At 42.6% G+C, this 23,387-nt stretch overlaps 1 protein-coding gene across 1 annotated transcript in view; it reads left to right on the plus strand.

Moving 5' to 3' along the window:
* Window positions 1–23,387, plus strand: part of LOC141247126 (uncharacterized) — a 132,553-nt gene that overhangs the window by 101,373 nt on the left and 7,793 nt on the right. Inside the window, exons 9-10 of the mRNA XM_073669190.1 lie at window positions 12,489–12,599; window positions 12,879–12,995. Of these exons, the coding sequence (XP_073525291.1) occupies window positions 12,489–12,599; window positions 12,879–12,995 (228 nt within the window). The remainder of the gene's footprint in view (window positions 1–12,488; window positions 12,600–12,878; window positions 12,996–23,387) is intronic.

Here is a 23,387-nt window from a genome sequence, read left to right on the forward strand (position 1 = left end):
TTATTTTTTACTTTATTTTAGGTGGCGATCGGCGGGGACAGGTAATGTATAAACTAATTTCTTTTAGGTAACCACTGGCCACCAATGACATGTATCTAACATTTATTGGGGACACAGTAGGGCAATTTATATAGCAGGATCAGGCTGATGGGAACTACTGCTCCCATCGAGCTGATCCTGCTGGCACGAGTGGACGGGGGACAGACATAGGCCGATGGGAGTAGTAGTGTCACATCGGCCTATGTCTGCCTGCACGCACAGACACCCCGCACACACACCCCGCACACACACCCCGCACACACACACACCCTGCACACACACACCCCGCACACACACCCCGCACACACACACACCCCGCACACACACACACCCCGCACACACACACACCCCGCACACACACACACCGCGCACACACTAATCATGACGGGTCTGGGAGGAGTGGCTGACCTGTGCGGCCGTGGGAAAGTTGATGTGAGTTCATGCAGTCAAGCATGAACTCACATGAACCCTCTGAGGGCACCGCGGCTACTTCAAATGAACAGCTGATCGGCATCACCTGATACCTCAGCTGTTCATTTGAAATAACCGGCGGGAAAGCGCAGCACAGAACGGGAAAGCCGGCGGTGAAGTCTTTTCACTGCCGGCTTCCCCGCCCGGGTCCTTCGCTCCTTGGTGCTGCGCTCCCCGCCCGGTCCTAATTTACGATTGGGATTGGAGGTGGCGAGGGGAGCGGAGGATCGGGGTGGGAGGCTGCCGGGAAGCAGTATGGGGCTGTGTGATTGTTTAAAAGCCGGCGGCTTTTTACCGCCCGCCGGCTTTTAAACAATCAGGAGAATTCTCCCACGCTGGGATGGCATTCTGATGACAAGCTGGATCGCAGCTGAGCGCTGCCATCCAGCTTGTCATCCTTCACAGACACTGCAGAGCGCAGGCATTATGGGAACTTCCGATTCCGGTATTCGATATTATAAAAGTATCGGAATTAAGTATCGGATTTCCGATACAGTGAATATCGGCCGATACCCGATATTTCAGTATCGGAATGCTCAACACTACTCTCCACCTCAGGAATAAGAGAGTGAAAGTTCTCCTTGTAGCGGGGGTCTACAAGTGTCACCAACCAGTAATGACTGTCACCCAACATTTTGACAACGCGAGGGTCACGGTTAAGGCAGCGTAACATAAAGTCAGCCATGCGTGCCAGACTGGTAACGGGCAAGATTTCCGTGTCCTCACCAAGATGACAACTGACCATGCTCTCCTCCTCCTCTTCCTCCTCCCCCCTGTCCTCAGGCCACCCACGCTGAACCGACGGTATGACACTTGTACAGGTACTACCGTCTACAACGCATGATAGCAGCTCCTGTTCTTCCTCCTCCTCCTCCTCCTCTCCCTCATTGTCCCCCAATGCACGTTGGGATGAGATGAGGCTGGGCTGTGTGTAATCGCCCGCTACGGCTTCTTGATCCATCTCATCATACTCTGGTTGCAATGCCTCCTCTTTAATTCTCTGCCACAGATCTGCCTGCTCTTTCACAGCTGTCCACAACTCACAAACAGTGTGAGGTTTATCACCTAAGCTTATGAGTTTCAGCACAGCCTGTTGCCGCTTGGCGGAGGCAGTACTGCAATGCTTCCAGCTTGTAACTGATGTGGTGATATCTGAGATGGAGGCTGAACATGAGGAGGAGGAGGAGGATGCGCAGGAGCTGTACACTGTGGGGGCAACTCTGACTGACATAGGGCCCGCAATCCTCGGTGTGGGGAGGATGTGTTCCGTCCCAAGGTCCGACTGGGTCCCGGCTTCCACTATGTTTACCCAGTGTGCCGTCAGAGAGATGTACCGTCCCTGGCCACAAGCACTTGTCCACGTGTCCGTTGTCAGGTGGACTCTCCCAGTAACTGCGTTGTTGAGGGCACGGCAGATGCTTTGGGACACGTGCTTGTGTAGTGCGGGGATGGCACACCGGGCAAAATAGTGTCGGCTGGGGACCAAGTACCGAGGGACGGCCACCGCCATAACATTGCGGAAGGATTCCGTCTCCACCAGCCTAAAAGGCAGCATTTCCAATGCAAGCAGTCGTGAAATGTGCGAATTTAGGACTGTGGCCTGTGGGGCGTTAGCTGCGAATTTCCGCTTTCATTCAAAGGTCTGGGATATGGACAATTGAACGCTGCGGTGGGACGTGGACGTGGACGTTGATGCTGATTTTGAGAAACTGCCATAACAAGTGAAGACTGAGAGGAGGGGGCATCTTTACATGCAGTATGGACAGGGGATTGCCTTGCACACACAACAGGGGGTTCTATTGCACGCACAACAGTGGAAGAAGCAGTGGTGACACCCGCTGACACTGGTCGTGGACCCTGGGTTTCGCCCCACAAAGTCGGGTGCTTTGCTGCCATGTGCCTGATCATGCTGGTGGTGGTCAGGCTGGTAGTTTTGTCACCCCTGCTGATGCTGGCATGGCAGGTGGAACATATGGCCTTTTTGGGGTTATCAGCAGAGTCTTTAAAAAAATTCCAAACTCTGGAAGACCTACCGCTTGTACTGGCAACGTCCCTCGTGTTGGTGTTACGGGGAACGGTTGCCTGCCTTCTGTCTGCGGCCACCACACTGCTTGTTCCTGCCTGTTGGGGTACTCTGCCTCCCTCCCCCTGTGCGCTGCTGGCCTCACTCTGCATGACCTACTTCCACGTTGGGTCAGTTACTAAATCATCCACCACCTCCTCCTCTTCCACTTGCGCACCACGATCCTCCTCCTCACTTCCTGGCAATTGTGTCTCGTCATCGTCCACCTCTTGTGACAGATTGCCAACGTCGACTTCCTGTGGCCGTGGCTGTTCAAATATTTGGGCATCGCAACATGGGATCTCCTCTGCCACCACTTCAAGCGTATCAGGCGAGGGGCCCAAATATGGAAATGGACCAGTGAACAGCTCTTCAGAGTGTCCAAGTGTGGGATCACTTGCTGTCTGACGACACTCGGCATGGTGGGAGGAAGGAGCATCAGGGTGAGGAGGAGTATGCGGTCGAGACTCACGGCTACTAAGAGTTGACCGTGTGGAAGACAGACCGGAGGTGGTGGTGCCCAGGTAACTGGAAGTATTGTCTGCTATCCAATTAATAACCTGTTCACACTGATCAGTTCTCAATACTGGTGTTGTTCTGTGCTTCCCTAGTAATTCGGTCAAGAAGTGGGAGCGAGAAGATGTGGCTGTTGGTTGTGGCACATTTTCACCTTGGCCACGGCCCCGTCCTCTGCACGAACCATCACCAGAACGTCCACTTCCACGTCCCTTGCCACGCGCCTTGCCCATTGTAAATGAAGTAAAATAGCTTACACTTGCACTATCAATGGAAAAAGGGTAATAAAGAGTAGATTAGAACCGTGGAAGAGGAAAACCACAGTTATTGTTTACTGGGGTATACCACACTTTTTTAAATAGAGATATTTGCGGCTGAACAGTGAGCGACACACTCAAACTGCTTTTTTTTTAGATACCAAAGGCCCAAAACTGGATAGTACAGCGATTTGACCCGTGGAACTGCGAAACCACACTGGGATGTCGGGCCTACACAAGACTATTTTCAACAGATATATTTTTGTGTCACAAAAGTCAGGAGACACTACTGTTTTTCTTTACGGAAAAAACTACCAAAACCTGAATAATAGAGATTTTTTACCGTGGAACAGCAAAACCACAGTTATAATTTACTGGTGTATACCAGGCTTTTTAAAATATATATATATTTGCGGCTGAACAGTGAGCGACACACTCAAACTGTTTTTTTTAGATACAAATGGCCCAAAAGTGGATAATACAGAGGTTTGTACCGTGGAACTGCAAAACCACACTTGTATTTCTTGGGCCTACACCAGACTATTTTCAACAGATATATTTGTGTCTGAAAAATCAGGGAGACACTATTATTATTTTTATACAGCAAAAAATGCCAAAAACAGGATAATAGAGATGTTTTACCGTGGAACATTAAAACCACAGTAATAATTTACTGGTGTATACCAGGCTTTTTAAAATATATATATATTTGCGGCTGAACAGTGAGCGACACACTCAAACTGTTTTTTTTAGATACAAATGGACCAAAAGTGGATAATACAGAGGTTTGTACCGTGGAACTGCAAAACCACACTTGTATTTCTTGGGCCTACACCAGACTATTTTCAACAGATATATTTGTGTCTGAAAAATCACGGAGACACTATTATTTTTTTTTTTTACAGCAAAAAATGCAAAAAGCAGAATAATAGAGATTTTTTACCGTGGAACAGCAAAAGCACACTTCTGTCTCTCTGGCCTACATCAGACTATTTTCAACAGATATATTTGTGTCTGAAAAATCAGGGAGACACTATTATTTTTTTTTTTTACAGCAAAAAATGCAAAAAGCAGGATAATAGAGATTTTTTACCGTGGAACAGCAAAAGCACACTTCTGTCTCTCTGGCCTACACCAGACTATTTTCAACAGATATATTTGTGTCTGAAAAATCAGGGAGACACTTATTATTTTTATACAGCAAAAAATGCCAAAAACAGGATAATAGAGATGTTTTACCGTGGAACAGCAAAACCACAGTAATAATTTACTGGTGTATACCAGGCTTTTTAAAATATATATATATTTGCGGCTGAACAGTGAGCGACACACTCAAACTGTTTTTTTTAGATACAAATGGCCCAAAAGTGGATAATACAGAGGTTTGTACCGTGGAACTGCAAAACCACACTTGTATTTCTCGGGCCTACACCAGACTATTTTCAACAGATATATTTGTGTCTGAAAAATCAGGGAGACACTATTTTTTTTTTTTTACAGCAAAAAATGCAAAAAGCAGGATAATAGAGATTTTTTACTGTGGAACAGCAAAAGCACACTTCTGTCTCTCTGGCCTACACCAGACTATTTTCAACAGATATATTTGTGTCTGAAAAATCAGGGAGACACTATTATTATTTTTATACAGCAAAAAATGCCAAAAACAGGATAATAGAGATGTTTTACCGTGGAACATCAAAACCACAGTAATAATTTACTGGTGTATACCAGGCTTTTTAAAATATATATATATTTGCGGCTGAACAGTGAGCGACACACTCAAACTGTTTTTTTTAGATACAAATGGCCCATAGAACTGCAAAACCACACTTCTGTTTCTCTGGCCTACACCAGACTACTTTCAACAGATATATTTGTGTCTGAAAAATCAGAGGCACACTTTTTTTTTTTGGGGGGGGGGACACCAAAAGGTTAATAAGATGGGTATTTGTACATTGTGAAGGAGAAAAAAAAAAAAAGGATTTTGATAAAAAAAAAGGATTTTTCCTGGCCCCCGGGACCTGGAGCTAAGTCCAGCAATTTCAGCAACAGGAGCAGCACACAGGACTGTAATGCAGCGTTTGCTGGTATAACCACTGTGTCTCCTATACAGCCTGCCTGCCTGCCTGCCTGATATACCTGGGATGGATATTAGTCCTGAGAAGGACTGTTTGTTTGATCTGGCAGCCTTTACAGACCCTACACTAACTATTTTGCAGGATATATCTCTCCCTAAATCAGCAGCGCTGTCCCTACACTGTCTGATCCAGAGCGACTGTGTCCAAGATGGCGGCGCCCGGTTTTAAATACTCGAGGTGACGCTGTGCGGCCAGCCAATCACTGTAATGCCCACAAACAACATGGCTGCGGCATTACAGTGACTGGCTGGCAATCCCTGCATGTTCATTGGCTCTGTAAAGAGCGCCAAACATGCAGGGCGGAGACCCGAGCTCCCGCCCGAGTAACCCGGAAATGCTCGGCGCTCGCCGAACATCCCGAGTAGCGTGATGCTCGGGCGAGTACCGAGCAGTGTCGAGCATGTTCGCTCAACACTAACGGTAAGTGAATCAATAAAATGGAAAGAATGAGGTGCAGATTTCCAGCATTCTGTACTAATTTCAGCAATTAAAAAAAAATAAAAATAGGTAGAAATAATAGAGAAATAATCCTGAAGGCTTCTATAATTTTATATTATTTGACCCGACTACCAGTATTTAGATTAAAATTAACCATTAGGATGTCAATTAACATCCTGGAAAGTAGTCTGCATGTATGGAGGGGACTCAGGAGGTGGCATCTGTATAACAGATTTCTATATATCTGTATATCTCTAGAACATAGCTGGCATCTGTCTTAAACAGCCACAGCTGGAGCTCTGACAGCGACATTTAAATTGATCGTCTCCCATCACTATTGCAGGGGACCAATGGGTAACAATGGCTGAACTCCCTAGGAGACCATAATTTTAACTATACACTGTGATATTGCAGTAGATATTATAAGCCATCAAACAACTGCAGATTTAAGTACCCTAGGGGAACTAAAAAATTAATGTAAAAAATTATCATACATTTTTTTTTACAAATATTAAAATAAAATAACAAAATATACAAATTTAATTCAACCCTCCCCTTGTTTCCTCTGTTAAAAAATTAAGAAAGGAAAATATATAAAAAAACAAACATATTTTCCATGTTCGATTTATCAAAATTTAGAATGAAATAACCACTATGGTAAACACCATAAAGGGAGAAAAAAAACAAAAAAAAGTCAGAATTGCGTTTTTCTTTTTTTAATAATCTCACTATCCGAAAAAAATGCAATAAAAAGTGATCAAAATGTTGGATGTAATCCAAAATTAATATCCATAAAAATGTCAGCTCACCACACAAAAAATAAGACCCACACAGCTCCATCAACTGAAAAATAAACATGTTACGGGTCTTGCAAAAAGGTAAAACAAAACAAAATTTATTTACAAAATTCAGAATTTTTTTCATCGCTTAAATAGAATTTTTTCTTTGCAAATTTACTTTTGCAATAATCGTAATGACCTGGACAATCAGGTTTCCAAGTCATTTTCACGGCACAATGAACGCCGTAAAAACAAAACCCAAAAAACCAACAGTGGAATTGCATTTTTTTTTTTAAATTTCATCCCATTTGGAATTTGTTTCCTATTTTTTGTATATGGTATAGCAAAATGAGTTGTGTAAGGAAAACTACAGCTTGTCCCACAAAAAATAAGCCCCTAAGCAGGTATGTGGCATAAAATAAAAAAAAATGTTATGGCTCTTGGAAGAAGGTAAAGGAAAAAAGAGAGCGCAAAATGTAAAAAACTTTCTGGCACTTAAAGGAGAGTGTTTTTAGGGTTGAGAAAAAAAGTCAGCGATGAGCATATTGTCACGATTCCCCTGTATTCCCTGTGCGAGTGATCGGTCACGTGGCCACATGTATGTGATTTGCATAGCTGCAGTCACATGCCACCTAGTCTCATCTGGCTTCTTTCAGTGCTGTAGGAGAGACTAACTGGCACATGACCGCAACGATGTAAATCTTATATGTGTGGTCACGTGACTGACCACCACTCGCATGGGGAATTGTGACAGTGTGTGCAGACTTTTCTTCTCAGTGCCGAAAACCCCTTTAAGATATTGTATTGAATAATATAGTAAACCCTTGATGTGATTGAGCAGACACTGATCTTGACAACCATGTGCTGACATTGACGGTAAAAAATACACTAAAGCTTCCTCAGTTAGACTTGGGACATAAGGATGGAAGAACTAGATTGAGGGAGTAGTGACTGTCAACCATTCACCAAGCTCAGGGTTCTTTGTTCCTCTACCACCCTTCGTCTTCAGACATTTAGTGCCCACAGCGTTGCCACACTTTCTCCACAGTCATCATTTTTCTGGTTCCACCACTCTCTGATGCTCTGTGCACTTCCCTCATTTTCCTTTAATCCTTTCCTGGCTGGTTATCAGGCTCCACAAAGAATGATTTTAGTAAAGATCTGGCACTAAACTAATACGCTACTTTTTTTATTGATTAGTATTCATTTAATTGCAGGCAGACCACACTTCATATGCGCACTGAATGATCTGTAATTCACATATGCATTCAATTTTTTACATTTTTTTATTATTATTTATTTATATAGCGCCATTGATTCCATGGTGCTGTACATGAGAAGGGATTACATACCAGATACAGACATCACTTACATTAAACAAAACTAACAATGATAGACTGATACAGAGGGAAGAGGACCCTTGCTTTGCGGGCTTACATTCTACAGGAACGGGGCAGGAGACAGTAGACCAGACAACATAGTACCTGAATCACTGGCGGGGAAGAGACTGTTATGCTATTTATTGCTTGGACTACGGCCATGTTGTCGCAGTTAAAGCGTATCCATTTATCCCTAAAATGTTCTCCCCACAAATTGACCACCACCAGGATCGGAAAAATCTCCAGGAATGTCAAGTTCTTTACTATGCCAGTCGTTTGCCACTCATCTGGCCACTCCGTTGCCCCTGAAAATACGCTCCAAAACCCGTACTTCCTGCTCCGTCCGTGAATAACTCTAACTGATGATTGTCTACTGCCTCATTCATTATCAACGAGAGACCATTGTACAATTCCAAAATTTTTTCCCATACCGCTACGTATTTCTTATGCTCCTTCATCAGTCAAATATAGTGATGAGGAGCCATGATCCTGGCTGTCACGCTAGTCAATCTTCTAGAAAAAACACATCCCATGGGCATGATTCTGCATTCAAAGTTAAGTTTGCCTTGCAGCAATTGTATTTCTCTAAGCGTTAGTTTCTGTACCCACCTTGACCTGGCTACTTCCGATTTTAATGCAGAAATTTTTTCTTGTGGTAAACGAAATTCCCAATTACCCAAGGCGATTTCTATGCCCAAAAAACGTAAGTACAATGTCGGACTCTCCGTTTTATCCTGGGCCAAAGGACCCCGAAGTGTTTTACCACCCATTCCATTGAACATAATGTGGACTCGCATAACTTTGAATGTTTGTGACCGAAAATCAAAAAATCATCTAGGTAGTGGATGATAGGTGCCCCGCCAGACACGACTCAAACCACCCACTCTAAAAAACTGCTGAAAACCTCAAAACCGAGCAGGAAAGGGAACACCCCATGGGCAAATACCGATCAATAAAATATTTCCCCTCCCAAAAGCAGCCGGATACTCTCGGAGTCAACTGGTAGTAGTCTGAAGGCAGCTTCGATGTCGGTCTTTGCCATGAGGGCCCCCCTACCCAACTTGTAAACCCATTGCATTAGGGTTTCAAGGAGGTCTTCTGCGGTCGCCATGGGAGTCACAGGTCCAGTCTTATATTGTCCTGGAGGTCACGGGTCAGGTCTTCTCTTGTCCTGGTAGCGGGGGGAAAGAAATGACCCCGCCTCCCCTTCGCCTTATAACCCCTCACCTATGCCCCCACCTCCACCAAACCCACATCATGTGGGCTTCCGCCCACTGGCCTGGCCTGGGGGCTCCAGCATCCCCTTTCACGGTAAAAAATACACAAAATCTTCCTCAGCTAGACTTGGGATATAAAAATTAAAGAAGTAGATTATGAGGGACCAGTGACTGGTCAGCCATTCACCGAGCTCAGGGTTCTTTCTGCCTTTACCACCCTTTGTCTTCAGACATTTAGTGCCCACAGCATTGTCACACTTTCTCCACAGTCCTCATAGCTCTGCTATTGCCATAATGTTTATACACACAGCTCTGCTACATCCATTATATGCAAACACCCACTTCTGCTATAGCCATAGTACACCCACAACATTGCTACAGTCATAGTATACACAAAGCTCTGCTATTGCCATTGTGCACACACATAGCTCTGATACAGCCATAGTATATACACACACACAATTCTGCTACAGTCATAGTGTATACACAAAAAGCTCTGCTACAGCCATAGTGTATACATACACACAACTCTGCTACAGGCATATTACTCACACAGCTCTGCTATAGTCATAGTAAACACACAAACACACACACACACACAGCTCTCCTATAGCCATAATATAAACAGACACAGCTCTGCTATAGCCAAAATGTACTGTATATGGACCCAGACACAGCTCTGCTACTGGCAGTCCACACGAAGAAAGGAATCATCCTTACAGTCACTCTACCTCTAGGCTAAAGTAAGAACAGTCTGAATGAGTGACATATACTGTATGCTGACAGCGCAGGGAAGATTGAATATAGTACAGGTCAAAAGTTTTGACACATTTGTTCATGTAGTATGTCTGCTAATTGATGTTTGTGCTTCATTTATGAGGTTTTTTTTTTTTATCAGAGGAGCACTGAATTTGAAATTTTTGAGGTTGGTAACCTTGATGAACTGACACTGCGCAGTAGATGTAATTCTTGCTCTTTTTTTTCTGGGGATGTCCTCATGAGAAGGTGGAAGCAGGACTACCGACCATAGGTAAATACAAAGCAGGGTAGTGGGTATAATAAAATTTAACCTGTAATGAATATAGTTAAAAGAACCAATGGGGCTCAAAATGGACGCAACAAAAGTACAGACAAAAACATATGTTTTTATTGTGTTACCATCACATTAATTAGGCTACACTGGTAGGAACTCTACCCCCTGATTGTGTAGGTGACAACTAATCTTGTGTGCCATTTATTGTTTTTTGTGTGTACTTTTGTTGTGCCCTTTTTGAGCCCCATTGGTTCTTTTAACTATATTCATTAAAGGTTAAATTTTATTATACCCACTACCCTGCTTAAGATGTCCTTATGAGAGCCAATTTCATCATAGTTATTTATGGGTTTCATGACTGCACATGAGGATACCTTCAAGGCTCTGGTAATTTTCCAAATTGACTTTTCTTAATTTCTTAAAGTAACGATGGACTGTCACTTATTTTAGCTTTAATTGAGTGGTTATTGTTATATTCTGATGTAGAACAGTTGTGGTATAGGGCTCAACACTGAATGGTACTGTGCACCAATACTGCCTCTGCAGAAAATACCCGATGGCCACAAATACTCTCTGAAGGCAGAAGAGTACACAAGTGAAGTCTTGACGAAACATACATATTCATTGCAAGCCATTCCAGGTGACTGCCTGATGAAGCTGCTTGAGAGAATAATAATAATAATTTTTTATAGGATCAACATATCCTGCAGCACTTTATAATTGAAAAGGGATAGACAAAAAAGATTATTCCAAGGTAACACATAGTTTGATAGGAGTTATAGGAGGAATGGGGGTCCCTGCTTGCATGCTTACATTCTATAAGGAAATAGGGGGGACACTATAGATAAAAAGTGCTTGCCATGTATGGTCCAGCCATCATTGTACTAAATAGAGGTTTCATATAAGCTGCATAAGCCGGTCATCAGCCAGTGTATGTCTAAGTAAAGTTACCAAGTACTATTGGGTGCATGGAGGATGTGGAGACAGATGAGTGGGAGGGACCAGTTTCTGAGGAAAATTTACAGAGAACATGAAATATTGATATTAGTGAAGTGAGGTGATAGTTCTATCTAAAGTAATGTGTTTCTAAGGCATACTTAAATATGTGGGAGCTAGGTATTAGTCGGATCATTTGGGGTAGTGCATTCCAGAAAACTGATGCAGGAAGAGAGAAGTTTTGGAGACGGAGGTGGGAGGTTCGGATTATGGAGTATGTTAGTCTTAGCTCAGTTGCCGAATGGAGAACACGGAGCAGGATATAGACAGAGATGAGGGAGGAGATGGAGGGCAGTGCATAACTGTGGAGATCTTTGTGGACAAGAGAGTTTATATTGTACTCTGTAGTAGATGGGTAACCAGTGCAATGACTGGTACAAGGTGGAGGCGTCGGTGAAGCAGCTGGATAGAAATACAACCCTGACTGTCATATTCAGGATGGATTGGAGAGGTGAAGGTTTGGTAAGAGGGAGATCGATCAGTTAAAAGTTGTCATCAGAGTAAAAGAGAGGAATCTAAGGTTTAACATGCATTCTAGTTTGTTGCTTAACAGCTTGTTTCCATTTGTGTTCATTCGTGTTTGTGCTGCCTTCAGCCTGAATCTACAATGTTCAAATTCCAATAAGAACAAGGAAAACCACCGGGTGAACAAGTGTGTCTAAACTTTTGACCTTTACTGTACATTTCTTTGCAGCATTTGCACTTTTTGTCTATATAAAATCTCTGTCAGTGGGTTCACAAAAAACAAATATTTATGACAGTTTCCATGTGGATAGTACCGGGAAGGGGTTGGGGCGATATTGCACTGCCCCTCTCAGCTCAGTAGACTATTAGTAGTTGTGTGTTCTGTTCCTATTGGTGCTTCGCAGCTGCTGGCAATATTTAAAATATGGTGCATTTATAGGAAAGGCTCTCTGTGATACAGAAGTATTCTAGCAATACAAGGGCAAAGCTATAGGTAATAAAATTATCTGATGCCCTGCAAATCTACCAACCTGTAGTCTGTGAATAGACATCAGACTATACAAACAGTATGTAATCTAATGATGTTCTGATAAATATTACTGGAAATGTAACAATAATAATAATAATATTGTATATATTCTGATAGTACCATTACATCTTCTAAACAAGAGTATATTGTTATTCATTTCTCTGTGCAGATAGTCATATAAATGTCACCCTCAGTCTTAGCAGCACGAAGAACCTTCCACCCACATTAATCCCCAATCACACTGTCCTGAATACTGAAACATCTAAATCTCAAACTGGAGGTTTGTTATAATTGCACAGATCTGAATTACCAGGACTGTGTTATGGTTTATGTACTGATATATAGAATTTTGTGCAGATGACACAACATGGCAGCATTATATAACTGCTCAAGGAAATCCAACTGATGGAGGATCCACTGTCCAGTTACCTGCTGTTCCTGCATCTGCTACACATAGTATCCAAGGTCAGACAGTTTTTGGTACCAGTATCATATACAGCAAACAATTGTGACATTATATGTCATCTGTGCTTTTTTATGTTTGACATTTACTACTCAGATCTTACTAGCACTACAAGCAAAAACCAAGTCACTGGTAAGAGAGAGGAATATATCAGCTCATTGTTACCCACAACCAGAGACTCAGCTCTTACCCAATCTATTCCCAACAAGCAAGGTTGGTAATAATGACATGTACAAATATGAAATTATCCAGAAAATAGTTATATGGTATGCATTCTTCGCAGAGCTGTACCCAAGAACGTCCAGCAGATGGCAGACTAGTAATAAAGTATACATCTCCACTACAAACAGCAACCAAGGTTGGCAGAGTCTGTTCTTCAATATCATAAATGTATTTATTTTCTAATATTAATAATATGCATTTTATTTCCAGCATTTAGATTAAAATTAACCGTTAGGATGTCAATTAACATCCTGGAAATTAGCCTGCATGTATGGAGGGGACTCAGGAGGTGGCATCTGTATAACAGATTTCTATATATCTGTATATCTCTAGAACATAGCTGGCATCTGTCTTTAACAGCCACAGCCGGAGCTCTGACAGCGACATTTAAATTGATCGTCTCCCATCATGATTGCAGAGGACCAATGGGTTACAATGGCAGCCAGGGGCCTGAGGCTATAGGCTGAACTCCATAGGAGACCATAATTTTAACTATATACTGTGATATTGCAGTAGATATTATAAGCTATCAAACAATTGCAGATTCAAGTATAATAAGTATTCAATTATAATAAAAAAGTTTTACAAATATTAAAATAACATAAAAAATATAAAAATTTAAATCACACCTCCCCTTGTTTCCTCTGTTAAAAATGAAGAAAGGAAAAAATATAAAAAACAAACATATTTTCCAAGTCCGATTTATCAAAATATAGAATGAAATAACCACTATTGTAAACACCATAAAGAGAGAAAAAAAAAGTTAGAATTGCGTTGTTTTTTTTTTTTTTTTTTTTAATAAACTCACTTTCTGAAAAAAATGAAATAGAAAGTGATCAAAATGTCGTATGTAATCCAAAATTGGTATCATTAAAAAAGATAAGACCCACACAGCTCCATCAACTGAAAAATAAACATGTTACGGGTCTTGCAAAAAGGTAAAACAGAACAATTTTCTTTAAAAAATTCAGATTTTTTTTCATCACTTAAATAGAATTTTTTTTTTGCAAATTTGGTCTTGCAATAATCGTAATGACCTGGACAATCAGGTTTCCAAGTCATTTTCACGGCACAATGAACGTCATAAAAACAAAACGCAAAAAAACAACAGTGGAATTGCATTTTTTTTTTGCATTTCATCCTATTTGGAATTTGTTTCCTATTTTTTGTATATGGTATAGCAAAATGAGTTGTGTGAGGAAAACTACAGCTTGTCCCACAAAAAATAAGCCCCTAAACAGTTATGTGGCATAAAATAAAAAAATGTTATGGCTCTTGGAAGAAGGTAAAGGAAAAAAGAGAGCGCAAAATGTAAAAAAAATTCTCTGCCACTTAAAGGAGAGTGTTTTCAGGGTTGAGAAAAAAAGTCAGCGATGAGCATATTGTCACGATTCCCCTGTATTCCCTGTGCGAGTGATCGGTCACGTGGCCACATGTATGTGATTTGCATAGCTGCAGTCACATGCCACCTAGTCTCATCTGGCTTCTTTCAGTGCTCTAGGAGAGACTAACTGGCACATGATGGCAACGATGTAAATCTTATATGTGTGGTCACGTGACTGACCACTCGCATGGGGAATTGTGGCAGTGTGTGCAGACTTTTCTTCTCAGTGCTGAAAACCACTTTAAGATATTGTATTGAATATCATAGTATACCCTTGACGTGATTGAGTAGACACTAGTGATGAGCGAGTATGTTCTGTTAACCCTTTCGCCGAGGATGCTCGGGCGAGCACCGAGTATTTACAGCTGCTCGGTGATATGGTTGAATCACTCCAGTGAACATGATTTGCGACTGTTTGACAGTTTTATTACATGTGAGGAATATGTAAGAAATAGACATTCCTCACATGTATTAAAACTGTCAAACAGTCGCAAATCATGCACACGGGAGCGATTCAACCATAACACCGAGCAGCTATAAATACTCGGAGCTCGGCCCGAGCATACTCGGCGAAAGGGTTAACAGAACATACTCGCTCATCACTAGAGACACTGATCTTGACAACCATGTGCTGACATTCACAGTAAAAAATACACTAAAGCTTCCTCAGTTAGACTTGGGACATAAGGATGGAAGAACTAGATTGAGGGAGCAGTGACTGTCAACCATTCACCAAGCTCAGGGTTCTTTGTTCCTCTACCACCCTTCGTCTTCAGACATTTAGTGCCCACAGCGTTGCCACACTTTCTCCACAGTCATCATTTTTCTGGCTCCACTGCTGACTGATGCTCTGTGCATTTCCCTCATTTTCCTTTAATCCTTTCCTGGCTGGTTGTCAAGCTCCACAAAGAATGATTTTAGTAAAGATCTGGCACTAAACTAATAGGCTACTTTTTTATTGATTAGTATTAGTGATGAGTGAGCACTAAAATGCTCGGGTGCTGGTTGTTCGAGTCGAGCAAATTGGAATTCTCGAGTGCTCGGACCGAGTAACGAGTAAAGATGAGCGGTGTTCGACTAGAACTGTTCGCCAATCTCAAATTCGAGCTGTTTTGGGCGGTGTTCGAGTTGTTCGACGAACCCGAACGATTTGCAAAAAATTCGGCTGTTCGAGGTTATGTTCGATAACTGTTCGTGCACCAAAAGCGTGTCCTGCATGTCTGGCGCTATTTAGAGCACCAATCATGCAGGGATTGTCTGCCACTCACTGTAATGCCACAGCCATGGTGGTTGTGGCATTACAGTGATTGCCCAAATCGATGGGAACAGTGCTCACAGTGAAACATGAAAAGCCGGCAATTCAGCAGCGGCATACACCGGTACCCGACAATTTAGAAGAGAAAGAATAGAGAATCACACATAGATTAGATAGATAGAAACATGTCAGTCACACATATAAGAAGCACAGTGACAGTGTTGCTTACTGTACTTGTCATTTAGTGTAAAGGATTTATTAAAAAAAATAATAGTGTTTTCATGCACCGTCTCTTTAAAAAAGCCGGCCGGCAATTCAGCATCTGTACCCGACAATTTAGAATAGAAGGAATAGAGAATCACACATAGATTAGATAGATAGAAACATGTCAGCCACATATATACGAAGTACAGTGACAGTGTTGCTTACTGTACTTGTCATTTAGTGTAAAGGATTTATTAAAAAATATAATAGTGTTTTCGTGCACCGTCTCTTTAAAAAAGCCGGCCGGCAATTCAGCAGCGGTACCCGACAATTTATAACAGACAGAATAGAGCTTCACACATAGATTAGATAGATAGAAACATGTCAGTCACATATATATGAAGTACTGTGACAGTGTTGCTTACTGTACTTGTCATTTACTGCAAAGGATTTATTAAAAAAAATAATAGTGTTTTCATGCACCGTCTCTTTAAAAAAGCCGGCCGGCAATTCAGCATCTGTACCCGACAATTTATAACAGACAGAATTGAGCTTCACACATAGATTAGATAGATAGAAACATGTCAGTCACATATATAATAAGTACAGTGACAGTGTTGGTTACTGTACTTGTCATTTAGTATTAAAATAAAGGATTTATTATTAAAAAAAATTGGCGTGGGGTTCCCCGTAATTTTAGTCTCTAGCGGAGGTTAAGCAGACAGCTGGGGCAGATGTTTGAAGCCTGGGAAGGGGGTAATACCCACGGAGCTTCCCAGGCTACTAATATCAGCCCCCAGCTGAATACCTAGCCTTTACTAGCTATTAAAATGGAGGACCCCCCCCAAAAAAATGACGTGGGGGTCCCCCCTAATTTAATAGCTAGCAAAGGCTAGGCAGACAGCTGGGGGCTGATATTAATAGCCCAGGAAGGGAACCATGAATATTGGCCCCCTCCCAGGCTAGAAACACCAGCCATCAGCCGCCCCAGAAATGGCGCATCCATAGGATGCGCCAATTCTGGCACTTAGCCTCGCTCTTCCACGCTGCCCTGGTGCGGTGGCAGGGGGTAATAGGGTTGGGGTTGATGTCAGCTTATAATGCCAGCTGACATCAAGCCCAGGTTAGTAATGGAGAGGCATCTATAAGACACCCCCATTACTAACCCCATAGTCAAAGTTAAAAGAAAACACAAACACCCAGAATAAAGTCCTTTAATTGAAATAAAGACACATTCCTTTATTGTTCTAAATTAAACCATACTTACCGTCACGCCCATTCCAGCTGAAGCCAACGATCTCCTGCAATAAAAGAAAAATAATAAAGCAACCTCATCCTTACCTTTCCATGGTTCCCACGACAGCTTCAGCTCTGCTACATCGAGATAACAGGCTGGACCGCAGCAGAACGCTGCCATCCAGCCTGTCATCCCGCAGACACTGAGAAGCGCAGGCATGCTTGCGCTCTGCAGTGTCTGGCTGTGACGGCATAAAGATGAGACGAGTTCATGTCCAATGAACTCGGCGCACCTCATGCACGTCACTGACAGCGTGGGAGAATTCTCCTGCACTCAGCACTTCAGCGTGAGAATTCTCCCACGCTGTCAGTGACGTGCATGAGGTCAGCTGAGTTCATTGGACATGAATGAGCTCACCTCATGCACGTCACTGACAGCGTGGGAGAATTCTCACGCTGTAGCGCTGAGTGCAGGAGAATTTTCCCACGCTGTCAGTGACGTGCATGAGGTGAGCTGAGATCATTGGACATGAATGAGCTCACCTCATGCACGTCACTGACAGCGTGGGAAAATTCTCCTGCACTCAGCGCTTCAGCGTGAGAATTTTCCCACGCTGTCAGTGACGTGCATGAGGTGAGCTCATTCATGTTCAATGAACTCAGCTGACCTCATGTACGTCACTGACAGCGTGGGAGAATTTTCACGCTGAAGTGCTGAGTGCAGGAGAATTCTCCCACGCTGTCAGTGACGTGCATGAGGTGCGCCGAGTTCATTGGACATGAGCTTGTCTCATCTTTATGCCGTCACAGCGAGACACTGAGGAGCGCAAGCATGCCTGCGCTTCTGAGTGTCCGCGGGATGACAGGCTGGATGGCAGCGTTCTGCTGCGGTCCAGCCTGTCATCTCGATGTAGCAGAGCTGAAGCTGTCGTGGGAACCATGGAAAGGTAAGGATGAGGTTGCTTTATTATTTTACTTTTATTGCAGAAGACATTGGCTTCAGCTGGAATGGGCGTGACGGTAAGTATGGTTTAATTTAGAACAATAAAGAATTGTGTGTTTATTTCAATTAAAGGACTTTATTCTGGGTGTTTGTGTTTTTTTAAATACTTTACTAGAAATTCATGGTGGTCATGTCTAATATTGGCGTGACCCCATGAATTTCGGGCTTAGGGCCAGCTGATAATGCCAAGCTGGCCTTAACCCCTTTATTACCCAGTGAGCCACCGCACCAGGGCCCTGGATGAGTTGGGTACAGCGCCAGAAGATGGCGCTTCTATGAACGCGCCATTTTCTGGGGCGGCTGCGGACTGCAATATGCAGCGGGTGGGGTCCAGAAAGCTTGGGCCTCCCTGCGCTGCAGATTCCAGCCCCCAGCTGCCTAGTTGTACCTGGCTGGGCACAAAAATAGGGCGAAGCCCCACGCATTTTTTTTTTAAATTATTTCATGAAATTCATGGAATAATTAAGAAAAAAAGGGCTTCCCTATATTGTTGTGTCCAACCAGGTACAAATAGGCAGCTGGTGGTTGGGGGCAGCCCGTCCCTGCCTGCTGTACCTGGCTGGACACAAATATAGTGCGAAGCCCCACGTCAATTTTTTTTAAATTATTTCATGAAATAATTTTTTTAAAAAAGGGCTTCCCTATATTGTTGTGTCTGGCCAGGTACAAATAGGCAGCTGGTGGTTGGGGGCAGCCCGTTCCTGCCTGCTGTACCTGACTGGACACAAATATAGGGCGAAGCCCCACGTCAATTTTTTTTAAATTATTTCAGGAAATTCATGAAATAATGAAAAAAAAATTGATGTGGGGCTTCGCCCTATATTTGTGTCCAGTCAGGTACAGCAGGCAGGAACGGGCTGCTCCCAACCACCAGCTGCCTATTTGTACCTAGCCGGACACAACAATATAGGGAAGCCCTTTTTTTCTTAATTATTCCATGAATTTCATGAATTTAAAAAAAAAATACGTGGAGCTTCGCCCTATTTTTGTGCCCAGCCAGGTACAACTAGGCAGCTGGGGGCTGGAATCTGCAGCGCAGGGAGGCCCAAGCTTTCTGGACCCCACCCGCTGCATATTGCAGTCCGCAGCCGCCCCAGAAAATGGCGCGTTCATAGAAGCGCCATCTTCTGGCGCTGTACCCAACTCATCCAGGGCCCTGGTGCGGTGGCTCACTGGGTAATAAAGGGGTTAAGGCCAGCTTGGCATTATCAGCTGGCCCTAAGCCCGAAATTCATGGGGTCACGCCAATATTAGACATGACCACCATGAATTTCTAGTAAAGTATTTAAAAAAACACAAACACCCAGAATAAAGTCCTTTAATTGAAATAAACACACAAGTCAGCCGTCACAGTCAGACACTGAGGAGCGCAAGCATGCCTGCGCTTCTCAGTGTGTGCGGCATGGCAAGCTGGATGGCAGCGTTCTGCTGCGGTCCAGCCTGTCATCTCGATGTAGCAGAGCTGGAGCTGTCCTGGGAACCATGGAAAGGTAAGGATGAGGTTGCTTTATTATTTTTCTTTTATTGCAGGAGATCGTTGGCTTCAGCTGGAATGGGCGTGATGGTAAGTATGGTTTAATTTAGAACAATAAAGAATTGTGTCTTTATTTCAATTAAAGGACTTTATTCTGGGTGTTTGTGTTTTTTTTTTAACTTTGACTATGGGGTTAGTAATGGGGGTGTCTTATAGACGCCTCTCCATTACTAACCTGGGCTTGATGTCAGCTGGCATTATAAGCTGACATCAACCCCAACCCTATTACCCCCTGCCACCGCACCAGGGCAGCGTGGAAGAGCGAGGCTAAGTGCCAGAATTGGCGCATCCTATGGATGCGCCATTTCTGGGGCGGCTGAGGGCTGGTGTTTCTAGCCTGGGAGGGGGCCAATATTCATGGTTCCCTTCCTGGGCTATTAATATCAGCCCCCAGCTGTCTGCCTAGCCTTTGCTAGCTATTAAATTAGGGGGGACCCCACGTCATTTTTTTTGGGGGATCCTCCATTTTAATAGCTAGTAAAGGCTAGGTATTCAGCTGGGGGCTGATATTAGTAGCCTGGGAAGCTCCGTGGGTATTACCCCCTTCCCAGGCTTCAAACATCTGCCCCAGCTGTCTGCTTAACCTCCGCTAGAGACTAAAATTACGGGGAACCCCACGCCAATTTTTTTTAATAATAAATCCTTTATTTTAATACTAAATGACAAGTACAGTAACCAACACTGTCACTGTACTTATTATATATGTGACTGACATGTTTCTATCTATCTAATCTATGTGTGAAGCTCAATTCTGTCTGTTATAAATTGTCGGGTACAGATGCTGAATTGCCGGCCGGCTTTTTTAAAGAGACGGTGCATGAAAACACTATTATTTTTTTTAATAAATCCTTTGCAGTAAATGACAAGTACAGTAAGCAACACTGTCACAGTACTTCATATATATGAACAACTGGCTACGTCGATGGTGCCGTCAACAAGGATTTGGATTTCTGGATCACGGAATGAATTACCTATACGATGGACTACTTGCTAGAGATGGGGTGCACCTTACGAAGACTGGAAAACATGTATTTGGAAGTCGCCTTGCTACACTCATCAGAAGAGCTTTAAACTAGAACAATGTGGGAAGGGAAGCAAAAGGCCAGAAAAAGCCATACAGCTGACAAATACTATTGAGATCTCTGCTACTGGAAGTGGAAAAGAAGAACAAAGACAAAAAAATCTAAATAATAAAAATATGGGAGGAAGAGAAACCAATCACAAACTAAAATGTTTTTATACAAATGCACAAAGCATGGGCAACAAACAAGGAGAATTGGAACTACTAATGCAGGAAAAGGAATATGATGTCATTGGAATCACTGAAACTTGGTGGGACGATACACATGATTGGAATAAAAGGCTAAAAGGATACAACTTATTTGCAAGAAACAGACTTGATAAACGAGGAGGAGGTGTTGCATTGTATGTTAGAAAAGCGTATATCTGCACAGAGATTGAAGCTTCAGAGACTGGGAGTTCTGTGGAAACTGTTTGGGTAAGAATACAAGGAGAGAACAACGGAAAGGACACCATTGTAGGCATTTACTACAGGCCACCTGGGCAAGCTGAAGATATGGATGAACTCTTTATGTATCAAATGACCAAGTTCTCCAAAAAATATGACGTAGTGGTCATGGGAGATTTTAACTATCCAGACATTTGTTGGGAATCTCTCTCAAGTAAAACTAACAGGTCAAGCAAATTCTTATCCTCTCTTGCTGACAACTTTATCTTCCAAAAGGTAGGGGAGAAAACAAGGGGATCTGCTACTTTGGATCTAATTCTTATAAACAGGGAGGAAATGGTTGAGGAGGTAAAGGTGGCTGGGACCCTAGGAGGCAGCGATCATGCTATTATAGAATTTTGGATAACTAGAGGAGGAAGACATGTGAAGACTCAAACTTCAAGGTTAGATTTTAGAAAGGCAGATTTTAAGAGACTCAGAAAGAGAATAGGAGGGATCCAATGGCTGGATGTCCTTAAGGACAAAAATGTCCAGGAAGGATGGGAAATTTTTAAAAATGAGATTCTCAAAGCACAATCGTTAACAATCCCAAAAAGTAGGAAGAATGGGAAGCATTTAAGGAAACCAGGATGGATGAACACAGAACTTAAACACATGCTAAAAAGAAAGAAAGAAATGTTTATTAAATGGAAAGAGGGAGGCATATCTAAAGAAGATTATAATGCAGTCTGCAGATCCTGCAGGGCACGTATCAGGTTAGCTAAAGCTGACAATGAATTAAGGCTTGCAAGAGATGTCAAAAGCAATAAAAAAGGATTTTGGGGGTATGTCAAAAGTAAAAGAAAAGTCAAAGATGCTATAGGATTTTTACAGGATGAAAATGGAGAAATGGTAAGAGATGATGTTGAGAAGGCCGAACTTTTTAATTCCTATTTTGCATCTGTTTTCTCTCAGAAAGAAAATGTAACATCAACTGATCTTCACTGTCCTTTTAAAGGAATAGAGGAATCCAAGTTATCAGTAAACAGAAAGATTGTGAGGGAATATTTAGCTAACATAAATGAGTTCAAGTCTCCAGGTCCAGATGAATTACACCCCAGAGTACTGAAGGAGATTGTAGAAGAAATTTTAGAACCACTCTCCATAATCTTTGAAAATTCTTGGAGAACAGGAGAAGTCCCAGAAGACTGGAGAAGAGCAAATGTTGTTCCTATCTTCAAAAAGGGGAAGAAGGTGGACCCAGGGAACTATAGGCCGGTGAGTCTGACTTCTATACCAGGAAAGATCTTTGAACAAATTATTAAACAACATGTATGTAAGTACATGGATAAGAATGAAGTGATTAACCAGAGTCAGCATGGGTTTGTAACTAACAAGTCATGTCAGACTAACTTAATTTCTTTCTATGACAGAATCACTGACTGGGTGGATCAGGGAAATGCTGTAGATATAGTATATCTTGACTTCAGCAAAGCATTTGACAAAGTATCTCACATCATCCTTATTGAAAAAATGACCAAGTATGCAATGGACCAGGCAACTGTTAGGTGGATTCATAACTGGCTTAGTGATCGGACTCAAAGGGTGGTTGTAAATGGCTTCACATCCAGCTGGATGAATGTCTCAAGTGGGGTACCACAGGGCTCCGTCCTGGGACCTGTATTGTTCAACATCTTTATCAATGATTTAGATGAAGGAATTGAGGGTAAACTGATTAAATTTGCTGATGACACAAAGCTAGGAGGGATAGCTAATACTAGAGAAGAGAGAGAGAGGATTCAAAAAGACCTAAATAAACTGGAGCAGTGGGCAGCAACCAACAGAATGGTTTTTAACAGGGAAAAATGCAAAGTACTACATCTGGGCAATAAAAATGAAAAAAGCATATACAGAATGGGAGGAATAGAGCTGAGCAACAGTACATGTGAAAAAGACTTAGGTATACTAATAGATCATAGACTGAACATGAGTCAACAGTGTGATGCAGCAGCAAAAAAGGCAAATACAATTCTGGGATGTATTAACAGAAGCATACAGTCTAGATCACGTGAAGTCATTATCGGTCTTTACTCCTCTTTGGTCAGACCTCATCTGGAATACTGTGTACAGTTTTGGGCACCACATTTTAAAAAAGACATAGACAAACTGGAGCAAGTTCAGAGAAGAGCGACCAGAATGGTGACTGGTCTGCAAACCATGTCCTATGAGGAACGGTTGCAGGATTTGGGAATGTTTAGCTTGCAAAAAAGAAGACTGAGAGGAGACTTAATAGCTGTCTACAAATATGTCAAGGGCTGTC

The sequence above is a fragment of the Phyllobates terribilis genome, unplaced genomic scaffold (assembly GCF_046119375.1).
Source record: "Phyllobates terribilis strain yellow unplaced genomic scaffold, ASM4611937v1 Scaffold_2__4_contigs__length_985480577, whole genome shotgun sequence".
NCBI classification, from domain to species: domain Eukaryota; kingdom Metazoa; phylum Chordata; class Amphibia; order Anura; family Dendrobatidae; genus Phyllobates; species Phyllobates terribilis.